Source organism: Moschus berezovskii, chromosome 4, assembly GCF_049115385.1.
Source record: "Moschus berezovskii isolate FMDL1 chromosome 4, NW_MosBer_1.0, whole genome shotgun sequence".
In the NCBI taxonomy this organism is placed as follows: Eukaryota; Metazoa; Chordata; class Mammalia; order Artiodactyla; family Moschidae; genus Moschus; species Moschus berezovskii.
In genome coordinates this window covers 88,741,899-88,756,821 of record NC_142463.1, presented here as the reverse complement: position 1 = coordinate 88,756,821, position 14,923 = coordinate 88,741,899, and the positions used below count along the sequence as shown (strand labels likewise).

At 39.3% G+C, this 14,923-nt stretch overlaps 1 protein-coding gene across 1 annotated transcript in view; it reads right to left on the bottom strand.

The window, feature by feature from the left end:
* GNAI3 (G protein subunit alpha i3) overlaps positions 1–14,923 on the bottom strand; it is a 46,010-nt gene extending 31,087 nt beyond the window's left edge. The window contains exon 1 of the mRNA XM_055403813.2: positions 14,668–14,923. Coding sequence (XP_055259788.1) covers positions 14,668–14,785 — 118 coding nt within the window. The 5' untranslated portion in view covers positions 14,786–14,923. The remainder of the gene's footprint in view (positions 1–14,667) is intronic.

The window sequence follows — 14,923 nt, the reverse complement described above, 5'->3', positions numbered from 1 at the left end:
GCCATGAAATTAAAAGACGCTTACTCCTTGGAAGGAAAGTTATGGCCAACCTAGATAGCATATTAAAAAGCAGAAACATTACTTTGCCAACCAAGGTCCGTCTAGTCAAGGCTATGGTTTTTCCAGTGGTCATGTATGGATGTGAGAGCTGGACTGTGAAGAAAGCTGATCGCCGAAGAATTGATGCTTTTGAACTGTGGCACTAAAGAAGACTCTTGAGAGTCCCTTGGATTGCAAGGAGATCCAACCAGTCCATTCAAAAGGAGATCAATCCTGGGTGTTCATTGGAAGGACTGATGCTAAAGCTGAAACTCCAATACTTTGGCCACCTCATGTGAAGAGTTGACTCACTGGAAAAGACTCTGATGCTGGGAGGAATTGGGGGCAGGAGGAGAAGGGGACGACAAGAATGAGATGGCTGGATGGCATCACCGACTCGATGGACATGAGTTTGAGTGAACTCCGGGAGTTGGTGATGGACAGGGAGGCCTGGCGTGCTGATTCATGGGGTCGCAAAGAGTCAGACACAACTGAGCGACTGAACTGAACTGAGCCCTAAACTCAAAAGCACACTCCTCGAAAGCACAAAAACAGTGCCTTCTTTTTGTGTCTCTTTCCCCAATCTAGAGCACATTCTAGGACAGAGTAGACACATATTAACTGTGGGAAAAATGGCTTGAGTTTCTATGAGATTCAGCGTTGCCTAATCACATTTTGCAAATGCCAGTTGCAATAGATGGAATTTTCAATGTGGGCAGTTAACAGAAATAGGACATTTCCATTCCTCTGCTATCTTTAGTCATCCCCACACCCATTCGTGGCTATGCCTTCAACTCTCACCTCACAACTATACTTGACAATACATTCAGGCTCACTCACAAGTCTCCTATTCTCCCCTAAGCTGTGCTTAGTCGTTCAGTCATGCCCGACTCTTTTGCAACCCCATGGTCCGTAGCCTACCAAACTCCTCTGTCCATGGGGATTCTCCAGGCAAGAATACTGGACTGGGTTGCCATGCCCTCCTCCAGGGGATCTTCCCAATCCAGGGATCAAACCCAGGTCTCCTGCATTGCAGGCAGATTCTTTACCATCTGAGCCACCAGGGAAGCCCCCTATTCCCCCCATTCCCCTCTAAACTTTATTCTCAAACCCTTTTCCAGCTCTCTTATACCCATTATCCGCTTCAGCGAAATTAAATGGTATCAGTCTGTCCTGTCCACTCTGTATCCAATACCTGGAAGAGTGCAACAAATGTTGAGTGCTCATTACATGAATGAATGAATATCTTAACAATTAAAGATGGCAGTGAGTTGTGAACAGGACAAAGATAAAGGGTCTCCTCTCTGAGAAAGATTTTTCTAGGAAGTAACTATATACCAATCACCAAAGAGACTAAAAGTGCACTAAGAAATTTTTATTAAACTTAATTGATATATTAAGAGTACCTGGCTGCCCATAACCTCCTCTGGAGACATCCCTATTTCATTTGCGGGTTGGGGACCACAGGATCTGGGCCATGCCCCTCTCTATGACTGGATAATCAGTAAATAGCTCACACAGGACCCACCCAGTCACAGGCTGACAGAAGGCCTACACCCTCTGTGACCTAGTTCCAAAAGATGAGTAGAACCAATCAATTATTGGAGGACTCTGCATTAGAAGACACAGAAAAAGTCACCCTAAACTACAAGATCACAATGTATGAAAATTTAGACTACCATTATAGCACATCAATACCATAAAGGTATGTTAGTCGCTCAGTCATGGCTGACTCTGCAACACCATGGACTGCAGCCTGCCAGGCTCCTCTGTCCATGGAATTTTCCAGGCAAGAAGACTGGAGTGCATTGCCATTCCCTTCTCCAGGGGATTGTCCTGACCCAGGGATCGAACCCAGGTCTCCTGCACTGCAGGCAGATTCTTTACCGTTTGAGACATGAGGGAAGTCCCCCATAAAGGAAAGGATTCAGAAAGTTGGTCTGGAGAGAGAACAGTATAAACAAATGCACAGAGAGACTCAGAGATGTCATGAGAGAGACACTGCACAAAAGAAGACACTAAAAATAACTGAGGGAAGAGAGAATGAGAATGTATGGGACCAAGGAGACAAAAAAGAGAGGAAGACACAAAGGAGAATTGTAAAGACAAAGTAAAAAGAGGCAGAAATAGTGAATAATGAAGACAATGAGAAAGAAACAGAATAAAGGCAGACAACAGGTGGCCAATGCCAGTACTGCTCCAGTTTCTGCAGCCTGATTCTTCAGCTCTTCCTGTAGTTTTCATAAATCTATCTCTAGTTTAACAATAATTCCCCTCCTCAACTCTAAGCTAGTTTGAGTGAGTTTCTATCCCTTGTGACCCAACAAAACAAAACCACTACGACCACCACTTTGAATGGAACTGCCTTAAAAAGTTCAGTTCAGTTCAGTTCAGTCTCCGCGACCCCATGAATCACAGCACGCCAGGCCTCCCTGTCGATCACCAACTCCCAGAGTTCACTCAAATTCATGTCCACAGAGTCAGTGATGCCATCCAGCCATCTCATTCTCGGTCGTCCCCTTCTCCTACCCCTTGAGGAACGCTGGGCTGGAAGAAGCACAAGCTGGAATCAAGATTGCCGGGAGAAATATCAATAACCTCAGATATGCAGATGACACCACCCTTACGGCAGAAAGTGAAGAGGAACTTAAAAGCCTCTTGATGAAAGTGAAAGAGGAGAGTGAAAAGGTTGGCTTGAAGCTCAATATTCAGAAAACTAAGATCATTGCATCTGGTCCCATCACTTCATGGGAAATAGATGGAAAAACAGTGGAAACAGTGTCAGACTTTATTTTTTTGGGCTCCAAAATCACTGCGGATGCTGATTGCAGCCATGAAATTAAAAGACACTTACTCCTTGGAAGGAAAGTTATGACCAACCTAGATAGCATATTAAAAAGCAGAAACATTACTTTGCCAACCAAGGTCCGTCTAGTCAAGGGTATGGTTTTTCCAGTGGTCATGTATGGATGTGAGAGTTGGACTGTGAAGAAAGCTGATCGCTGAAGAATTGATGCTTTTGAACTGTGGCGCTGGAGAAGACTCTTGAGAGTCCCTTGGACTGCAAGGAGATCCAACCAGTCCATTCTAAAGGAGATCAATCCTGGGTGTTCATTGGAAGGACTGATGCTAAAGCTGAAACTCCAATACTTTGGCCACCTCATGCAAAGAGTTGACTCACTGGAAAAGTCTCTGATGCTGGGAGGGGTTGGGGGCAGGGGGAGAAGGGGACGACAGAGAATGAGATGGCTGGATGGCATCACCAACTTGATGGACATGAGTTTGAGTGAACTCCACGAGTTGGTGATGGACAGTGAGGCCTGGCGTGATGTGATTCATGGGGTCGCAAAGAGTCGGACATGACTGAGCGACTGAACCTAACTGAACCCCTTTTCTGGCCTTTAAACCTTTTTAAGTTGCTTCAATTAAATACTGAATATGAAAGAGATATTTATAACATGTGAGAGACAAAACAAATATATGTGTACCTATCACTCAATATAAAAAGTTAAACATTACCAGTTATCTGAAGTTACCTATGTGTCTCCTCCCAGTATCAATTACTTTTTCATTAAATATTTCCAGACGGTAAATATGCAATAAGGGATGGGGAGAATTTTTTTAAAATCTCTAACAACCAAAATATGTCTGGCTTACACAGTGGTGTAGGGTTTGTTCCGCTTCACATCTTTCACAGACATGATCCTATCATTTTACAAGCCATATTATAAATCAAAAAGTAGAAAGTTAATGTTCATAAACCACCTGCTGCTGCTGCTGCTAAGTCACTTCAGTCGTGTCCAACTCTGTGTGACCCCACAGACGGCAGCCCATCAGGCTCCCCCGTCCCTGGGATTCTCCAGGCAAGAACACTGGAGTGGGTTGCCATTTCCTTCTCCAATGTGTGAAAATGAAAAGGGAAAGTGAAGTCGCTCAGTCATGTCTGACTCGTAGCGACCCCATGGACTGCTGCCTAGCAGGCTCCTCCGTCCATGGGATTTTCTAGGCAAGAGTACTGGAGTGGCTTGCCATTGCCTTCTCCATCATAAACCACCTAAATGGGGACAAAATATTTTTGAAAAAAGAGGCAGCTCACTTAGCCAAGTAGCTCTCCTCAAAATATTTTCACTTGAGAATATGAACAGTGTTACTAAAGATCATGTGTTTTCTTTGGACAACAAGTCAATTAAAAGGGGGAGGTAGGCTCTCTTCTTCACTTTTATGAAATATAACAAGTGTGCTTAAGGGATCAGTCATTTGTGAGCAAGAAGGGGGCTCATTTTCTGACTGCTGCAATGTTCTAATCCTGGCTTCTGGTGAGTAACTTTCCTTTTATTTCTTTGAAAGCAGAGCAACATAAAGTCACTGTAGTGCTAAGGCTAAATTACATGGTATGTACATGTGACCTGACCGAAAACTATTTCTGAATAGGCACATTTCTTACCAGCTAGCTCTGCCTCAAAATTTTCCTGTGAGACAGAAATGTGAAATACATATTTAACCCATACAAATAATTCACAGCAGTGACGTCCTACAAAATTAACTGTAATGTTACATCCATTCATCAAATTTTCACATCTAAAAATATTACATTCATATCGCTACCTAAGTCTCAAACATTGATGGCAGCATACAGCACTTTTCTAAATGCCTATTTAACTGAATGCAAATACCAACTTTAAAAATTCACCAATAACAAAATATAAATTCAGTTGTCTATAATTTCAATTCAGTTTCAATTCAAATTCAGTTATACATCCCTATGGATATCTACAATTTCAATTTCCTTTACCATATAAATGCTCACCAATGCTATAAGTCAAAACCCCAAAAAGTCTGGGTTCATACATGTATTTCCTTCTACTAACCTTTATTACAGCATGAATTAGTAGTAGAATGGCAAAAAAAAGAGGTAATAAAAGGGAGGAGAATGCAAAGTCTCTAGATGATTTCCCCCAAATTCTATCTGTATTTATCTTTATCTAGTGGCTTCCCTGGTGGTTCAGTGGTAAAGAATCCACCCATAGTGCAGGAGATGCGGGTTCGAACCCTGGGTCTGGAAGATCCCCTGCAGAAGGAAATGGCAACCCACTCCAGTATTCTTGCCTGGGAAATCCCATGGACAGAAGAGCCTGGCTGGCTACAGTCCACAGGGTCGCAAAGTTGGACTAAACAACAACAAATCTAAATTCAAATCTATACTCTCCAAATCCCCTGTATACCTTTCCAGCCTTACCTCCTACACTCCTCCCATGCCAACCCTTTACTCCAGGGCAAATCTATTTGCTCATTCATATTTCTGAGTCTTTGTACATACTATTCCCTCTGCCTGGATGTGCTTCTCTCTACTCTCTGCCTTAAGAGTTCCTATCTATCCTTCAAAGTCAATCTCAAATGTCACCTCGGAGAGGACTCCCCTGAGATGTCTCTCCCTCCTACCAAAACTGGCTATTCTTTCTATAACAACATTCCATTACCACTGTTTACTTGTATATCTCCACAACTTGAATTTATATCTCCAGGCTAGCAAAGTACCTGTGTACACATAAGACAATCAGACAGTCAATAAACAAGCCTCCTTCTGAACACTGAAAACCAAAAAGCTTAATGAAAAGTAGCCTTGACTAAATGCAATGCAGTGTCCTGAATTAGATCCTGCAGCAGAAAAAGAACATTCATGGAAAAACTGCTGAACTTCAAATAAAGTGTGAAGTTAACATTAATGCATCAACATTAATCTCTTAGTTCTGACAAATAAACCACAGCTATGTAATACATCAACACTAAGGAAGATCAAGCAAATACTATACAGGAACTCCATGCATTATTTCTGCAGCTTTCCTACAAACCTAAAATTATTCCAAAACAAAAAGCTTACTAAATAAACTTCTAAGTGGTCAAGAAAAGTTGAAAATGAGAACATGAATGTGGATTTTAATTGCAACTATAATAACAAAAATAAAAGAATAAGAAACATACTTGTCTTCTGAGACATAGACAAAGAAAGGAAATTATTTTCAATAATCTGAAATGAGCCTAAACATGTGAGGATTTATTAATGCTGCAAAAAGGTTAAAAAAAAAAAAACTTACATCATTAAACTGAAGTAGTTCTTATTTTCAAAAATACATACATAACTCAATATTAAAATAACTTGCACAGAAAGGTTAAGACTGTGCCATCACGTCACATACATCAGAACTACAATATCTACATAAATCATTGTAGTATTTATATCATTCCTTCAAACCGAGTCCTGTTCTGAAGTTAATGATTCCCATGTTTTAACTGCAGTAAATAGAGGGGGAAATGGTCTATTAAAGGTATCTCACTCTAAAACAATCCTTCTGTAATTTACAGTAATTTGTAAAACATAACTTCAAGGTCGGGGCAAAATTCATTTCCTCATTAGTTCAAAAGAGGAGCTTTGCCCCTTCTCAACTGATTTTAATATATTTGTAACCTAATGATTCTAAAATTATATTGGTAAGTTCCAAGGTCATATCTTAGTATAAAATAGTATCCATTAAATAAAACCTATAAAAACTAGGGATTTCAATACATGACTAAAACAGAAATCCAAATACAATGTTTAAAGATAACATGTTCGCAAGTTCTCAGAATTCAATGGAATACTATTTTACTTTTAAAATCCAACCTGAAAGGATAAAGGAAATTTTGAGTATTTAACCAAGTGTAGACAGGTTGCACGATCAATCACTACAGGAAGATTAATTACAATATGACAAGAATCAAGTTATCTTGCTCATTTTAAAGAGGTCTGAGTTAAATGGTCCCTATTTTACAACCGTAGTAAGTGTTAACAGCAGGCCATGTGAATAAAAGCAGGAAATACAAGAACAATTTAAATATACAAATAGTATATGTTTCAATCCTGGTGAGACATACCTGCCATGCCAGCTGTAGATTTATATGAACAGCTAGAAAAAGTTAGGACACCATCTACTTTGAAGCAATGAAAATTTTTTGAGATGTAAAATACTAACGACACTCAAAAAACTAAGACTTTTATATGATTATTAAAACATTTACCTATTTGAGATACAGACATGTGACTATAGCAAAAAAACAGTAACAGAACAATGTATCTCAGCTAATCCTTAAGTATCTTCTAAGTTTTACTCAGAAATCAAAGGAAACTCATGTCTAAAGACTTTATCTGGGAATTTCCTGGCAGACCAGTGGTTAGGACTCTGCACTTTCAGTGTCATGGGCCCTGGTTGAATTCCTGGTTGGAAAGTAAGATCCCATAAGCTGTGCAGCACATCCAAAAAGAAAACAAAAGACTATATCCTCCTGAAAATTGTTTCAAAGATCACCTAGGTACTTATTCAGGTACAAATCAAACAAACTTGGTCTTTCTGTTATCCTTTCTTTACTTGGTTCTTATCAGATATGTTCATTTGTTAGCACCTAATAGCAAGACATCGAAAATAGTGTATTCCATTTACATACAGTGCTGCATCAAAACTGGAACAATTAAACAATGATCCTAACACACTGTTATTCAGTTCAAGCAGCTTGAATTACAGAAATGAAGGGATGATTGCTACGTAGGTAAAACAATAGCCTGGATAGATAAAGGTTTAAAGATAACTCTAACTTGCCCAACACTGATAAAGAATTCTACCAAAATGAAGATAATTAAAATGGGTGGGAAAATCAAATACTAGAAGAATTTATTTATATCCTCTTGAATATTTACATACAAGTACTTCATGAATTTATGTCTTTCAAGTTTTAAACTTGTTAACTATCTTCCTAAACAGCTTTATTATGTTACACTACTTTCAAACTCAAGAAAAAGAGAAATAACACAAATACAGCCTTCTTAATAACTTGCTAAAATATTTCATCTAGTTGACAATATTAACTTCACAGACAAGGGACCCCTGAGGCTGGACCTCACTGTACAGAAAAAGGAAAATGAAGCTCAGAGATGAGGACTGCTCTTCCAGTTTTCAGTCTCTGCTCTGTGCCCTACATTACATGCTATCTCCTATTTCTCAACTGAACTACCAGTCCAAATAGATGGATTTTATTAGTCTACTGCATTCTGTTGACTACAAAACAAATGTTTTTAAATAATTTTTATTGGCGTATAGTTGCTTTACAATGTTGGGTTAGTTTCTTCTGTACAGCAAAGTGAATCAGCGGTACATATACATATCCCTTCTTTTGTGGATTTCCTTTCTTTTCATTTAAGTCACCACAGAGCACTGAGTAGAGTTCTCTGAGTCACACAGTAGGTTCTCATTATCTATTTTATACATAATATCAATAGTATATATACGTCAATCTCAATCTCTCAATTCATCCTACCCTATGGGCTTCTCAGGTGGCTCAGTGATAAAGAATCTCCTGCCAAGCAGGAGATGCCTGCTTCAATCTCTGGGTCAGGAAGATCCCCTGGACAAGGAAATGGCAACCCACTCCAGTATTCTTGCCTGGGAAATCCCATGGACAAAGGAGCCTGGTGGACTACAAGTCCATGGGTTGCAGAGAGTCAGATGGGACTTTCACAAAGAGTCAGACAGGACTTAGCAACTAAACAGCAACAACAACACACCACAAACTGGTAATCTGAACAAATTTAGTGTCCACTGCTCTAGACAATTCTTATAAGACCCACATTTTAACTTTTTGGTCTTTACTGCTAATATTCTAGCTCCTGAATACTTAAAGCATATCTTCCTTCCCATTTCCCCTAACAAGTCCCACCTCCATATAAAGCCAAATAGAAGGAGAAGACACAGCATGGATAACTAAAATCTAAGAGCAATCTCTTTGCAAAATGTTTTTACCTACTCCCTAACAAAAACCTCTAAGCGAGGTTATTAACAAGGAGGAAAATGGTCCATTTTCCCTCCTCCCTTAGCTCTGGACAATTTTCCGGTGCTCATAAAAATAATAGGGGGAAAAGTTAGCCAGGAAGAAGTAGGGACAATGATCCATAGATTCTGAACTGATTATATGCATTTAAGAAAATTAATTCCTGAATTAAAAATCAAAGGTAATTAAATTAAGGTGACATTAACTATTCTAGTTGGATGTGTTGCTGTTTTGTTTGGCCTCGCCATACACCATTTAGGATCTTAGTTCCTCTACCAGGGATTGAACTCAAGCCCCCTACAGCTGAAAAGAAAATCTCTGAGTTGGATATGTTGATAATGGGAGTTTAAAATCTTGCATCTACCTGAAGCTGAATTTAACTACATCTCCCAACCACACAAAATGACAACTTGACGTTGAAAATTAGCAGCCAAGCTCTTGTGAATTAAAGCAAAACTAAACAATGATACGTTTAGCTCTTCAATTAATCTCATTCCATTAAGTTCAGCTTACATTTAATGAGTGTCTTCTAGGTAGGCATTATCATCTATTAAACTTTAACTCTCTAGCCAAGCCTTTTTAATAGAGAACTTGGCCCACCTAGTTCCTGAAAGGGTCAGCCTTATGAAACTCATGATACCCCACAACCCTGCCATATTCCCACCACAGGCAGGCACCTGACAGAGATGGGCCAATCTGATATTCTTTTCCAGGAACCCAGAATGAGAATCCTGGGAACCTAAGTCAGATGATATGAAGTACCTGAACTACCAGATGAGACAAGGTGTAAGCCAGAGGTATCACAGTAAGTCAAAATTGAAGACTTGGGGAAGGGAAGTAGGAGCAAAGAGGTCTTGAGTGAGCAGAGAAAGCTGATCTGAAGAGGTGACTTACCAACAAAGCAGAGCAAGTGACCAGTCTACTCTAGGAGAAGTGGGGGAAGGGACAAGTATTACATTCCACGTGCATTCGACCTGCTTGTATTTCATTTCTTATCTATCCTTGGATGTCTGATGCCTATAGAGTTGCCTACTGTGTCTTTTCAACAAAGACCTCCTTGACTGGAACAAGTAGGAATGAGTTTCTATTTCTTACAGGCAAAACACCTTAGCATATTAGGTGCTGCAGCAGATATAAAAATACCAAGTTCACTCAGCCCTCAAAGGCCATACATAGTTAGGAGCTGCTAAGTTTACAAATAATCATAATACAAGATAGATGATAGCACAAAAAGCACTATGAGGTTTCAAAAAGAGGGATACATCACATCCAACTCAGATCATCAAAAAGGTTTCATGGAGGAAAGGAAACTAAAATAGTAATCATAATCGATGGCGCTTGGGATAGTTAAAAAATATATTTACTAAGAAAAATACAATGTTGGAGACATCAGTCGAGTCAATAACAAAAAAATTAATTTTACTGGTCCAGGAAATACAAAAATCTGGTTAACAACTGAGTCACACAACTGACTGGTTATATGGATGAGAGCAAGCCAGGAGTTAAAAAAAAAGTTCAGTTTTCAGGGTAGGTGATTTTGAGAATGACAAACCCAGAACAGAAAGGTTCACAGGAGGTGGATTTGGGGACGAGAAGTGAAGAGGGGAGTCAAGTTCTGTACTGGATATATTGACTCGAGGAAGCAGTAGTGAGCAGTTCATTAATCACTGGGGAATTAACGAAACACAGTTGCAGCAACAATTAAAAAGTTAAAGGCCCCATCAAATCCAGAAGTACTAAGCACCCAACTCTATGGTCATTCCTATCAGTTCAGTTCAGTTCAGTCGCTCAGTCGTGTCCGACTCTCTGCAACCCCATGAATCACAGCATGCCAGGCCTCCCTGTCCATCACCAACTCCCGGAGTTCACTCAAACTCACGTCCACAGAGTCAGTGATGCCATCCAGCCATCTCATTCTCAGTCGTCCCCTTCTCCCGCCCCCAACCTTTCCTAGCATCAGAGTCTTTTCCAGTGAGTCAACTTGTCGCATGAGGTGGCCAAAGTATTGGAGCTTCAGCTTTAGCATCAGTCCTTCCAATAATACTTACTACAGAATTAGCATATTCAGGCAAGATCACAATATTGTAACTGCTGAAAAGGATACCACAGTTTCAGACTATAGAAATGCAAATAAAAGACACAAAGAATAGTAAATTCTTACAAGAAATAATCCAACCTATTTTTGCATGTGAATCTCTATTTTTTATGCCAGTTTCTTTTGCCCAGGCAAGAGATACATAATCACAAGAAATCAAAGCTGTCTATGAATCTTATGCCAAATAAATAGCAAACATTATAAAGAATATCACCTTATGAGAGTTAAAATAATAGCATATTTATCATAGGACAGTCTGATTTTCAATAACAAGCATATTCAGTCAGTAACATGCACATACTTAGATGTAAATAAATTATAAAATATAGGGTTTAAGTGAATTCTTATTCTTCTTCCAATACTCTGCATGCAATTTAATTTTTGCCCTGCCACTACCAGCAAAATCCTAAAGAAGAAAACATTATAATAATGCTTTCTCAAGATCTGCTAAGGGGAACTATCAAGAAATGGACAAAGATAGCACAGGAATAGATCATTCAATAACTCACAAAACTAAAAGATAATGTTTAATTCCTTTTACCACAGAAGAGTTATATAAAAATTCTTTGCAGGTCTTTTGAAAAGGGTTCATTAATATTCGAAAAATAATCAAATATCTGTCTGAAACACCCTTGAAAAAAGCAATTAAAATGATGTTTTCCAATCATTTTAATAACAGAAGTCACCATTTAGTTACTATTTATTTGCTAAACAGTTTACATATCTCATTTGAGCTTTAGAAATAAGTATCACATCCCCCACTTTATATGTGAAAATAAGACTCCTAGGGTTAAGGTACATGCTCTGGGTCTCACAGCTAGTAAATGGAGGTGGGAATTGAATTCAGTTTTTTTTTTTTTTTTTGAATTCAGTTTTATGTGACTCCAAAAGCAGTGCTCATATCCATTATACCAGTGATTCCCAACTTTGGTCACATCATGCTGCACGCTTAAAATTATAATACTTGTATAGACTACCAACGTAAACTGGAGGGACCTGGTGAAAATAACATACATTTTTCTTTATATTATAAAATTATGACTTGAAAAATAAAGTACAAAATGTTACAGATGATATTAAACACTACTTGGTATAAATCTTCCAAATCAAATATTTTCAGTTGCCAAATTCAGAAAGTGTACTGGTGGAATCATACCAAAAATGTTCAAATATCATTCCAACTGCTGTGAAATTTGAAAAGTTAGTTACAAAATGATTTAAAAACATAAAAATGATTTAAAGTTTCAAAACCATAAAACATTTACAAACAGCACACTGCAAGCCATCCTATGCACTACACTCTGGTTAGCAAGACCTGTATAACATAATTTTTTTACAGAATATTATGATTAGACATTAGTATATCAAGAACTTCTCAATAACACATCTGAAAGAAATTCAAACAAAAAGTAACAAAACAATTACAATACTGCATTCCTCCTGAATTTCTACAGTAACTTTAATTGGTAACATTCATTTTGTTAAAATAATAACAATGACTGCAACTTAGACCAAGTTTGATAGTTTCAGAGAGGAAGTAAAAATGACTTGCATGTATATCAAAGGAGGTATTCAACAGCAAAATTATTTGTATACTGTTATGAAGGCATTCTGTTTATAGAAAAAGCAAGGAAGATAACTTTAATTTCATATGTGTGTTATGTCATGACTCAAGCAAATGCATCTCTCTCTCTGCAACCTGCTTGAATCTGTTCATTTAACTTGCTCAAGAATAAAAAAAAAAAAAACTTATTTAAAACAATGAAATTCAAAAGTAAAAGCAAATGTTGTAGTACTTTGATTTTTACCTACTGCTTTTGAAATTTCCTAAGCGATCATGTATTTAATTTTGTTTTTAATTAAACACACTATTTATAAAGTCCTGCATTACAACAGCCTAATATCCTGAGGGGATCTCTGATTATTAATGTAAACCAAAATAATCATAGAAGATAAAAACACACCTTTACTTTCATAACCAACTGATCAACAGAAACAAGGCTAATGCATTGAGTACTATAATTTATCTATATCAAACATCTGAAAGGTCCCAAGGAGCTATGTCCAAAAGTATCTGGTACATGCTGGTTAACAGTTCATATTTAAGCATCTACTACGTACCAGGGACCATGCTCATTCACAAACGATACCTGTTATATGGAAAAGCAGCAGTTTGGAACTTCAATTTTTTTTTTCATACATTCTGTAAAATCAAGTACCCAAACTGAAGGCTCAAACTCCAGTGCATAACTTCCGCTCTTTATTCAAAAAGCTGTTACCAGGGCTTCTGCAATCTACAAACTGTCAAATAGGTTAACATGAAGAGACTAGCATGGGTTCCCTGAACACCCCAAATAAACGCTGGGTTATGGTGGTGCATTCTGTCCTCTGGAGCTTCACACCATAAAAATCTGGCACTTCTCCTAAAGCAACTTCTTTTTTCCAAAAATCAATTGTTTTAAAAAGCAAAGTTCTATTGCTTACAGAAACCACTTATTCTTCCCTAACAGATCCCTAGAAAATAATACTAACAGTGAAGAAAAACGTGGCCTGATTTATTGGTAAGCTGACATCAGGGTATTTTATATACTGAGCTTCTAGAAAACAATCTCTCAAAAATTCTAAAACTAACCAGGCTGAGTAAAATGCATCTTACTGTACATAAAAACTACTTAAAACTAATGTCAAGTAAAATAAACAGTAATTCCTGAAGCCAATATTTTTCGTTTGAAGACACAAACAAAAAAGCCCAGCTCAACAGAAGTCTGTCACGATCACATCTTTTACAGTAAGTCCAATCCCATAATTTATCCTAAGATAACTGCATTCCCACTGCACATCATCCCCAGCAAATATTCATCAACTCCCACTGTGTAACCTATTGTCATCACATCCTATGCCACAAACCTCAAACAAGCCAGTCCTTAAATATCCTCAGCTCACACCAGCTCCCCCTTTACAAAAACAATGGAAGGAGTTATAAAAAAAACCTTAAGAAAACAAAAATGATAGGAAAGAGTGGATAAGTATACACAGCCTCCACACTCAAACTCCTTTCGTTTACACCTGAGAACTTGTCAGTTATTTCAACCATACACCTTTTATGTTCCGGGATAACCCAGGGTTCTTCCCCCTCAGCGAGAGCTCAAAATGTCCACTCTCTAACAACAGGGTCCTACGTGACCACTCTGTCCAAGCCCCCTTCTCTATTTATATTACTTATTCAAGCCCCCCAGTTCTAATCTGTCATAAAGTATCACCATACTCCAAACTCACAATCCATTATACAAGCCCAACACACTCTCCCGTCCTCAACACCAACTCACTCTAACCCTTCCCTTGAAAAACCTTCTCTAACATCAGCTCTCCCTTTATGAGCTTTTCCCATATCCCTAATACTCTCAATGTCCTACTGGACCACATTTCGAGGCTCCTTCGCTAAACACAATCCCAGCATGGTGGCACACACCCTCTTTCCAGCCTAATTCCTACAACCCCAAAACCCCACCCCTCATCACGCCCTCCGGCACCAGCCAGCAACCCCACACCCCGCCCCACGTCCGTCACGCCCTCCAGATTCTTCGGGGTCCTCTCCTCCCGCCCGGCCCGACCCCCCATTAGGGCTCTCAGGTGCCTGGGCCCTCTAAACCACCCCGCCAGCCCCGCCCCCAGCCCCTCACCGAGTAGCAGCAGCTTCACTTCTTTGGCCGCTTTCTCCCCGTCCTCCCGCAAGTTGCGGTCGATCATCTTGCTTCGCTCCACCGCCGCCTTATCTTCGGCGCTCAACGTGCACCCCATGGCGGCGGCGGAAGAAGGGACCGGGCCGGGGCTCACTCGCTAACCGCGGAGACTGCGGCTTGGCAGGCGGAGACAGTCTACTGCTGGGCGGCGGCCCTCTCCGTCAGCTCCCGGAGCGCCCAGAGGAACCGGATATCC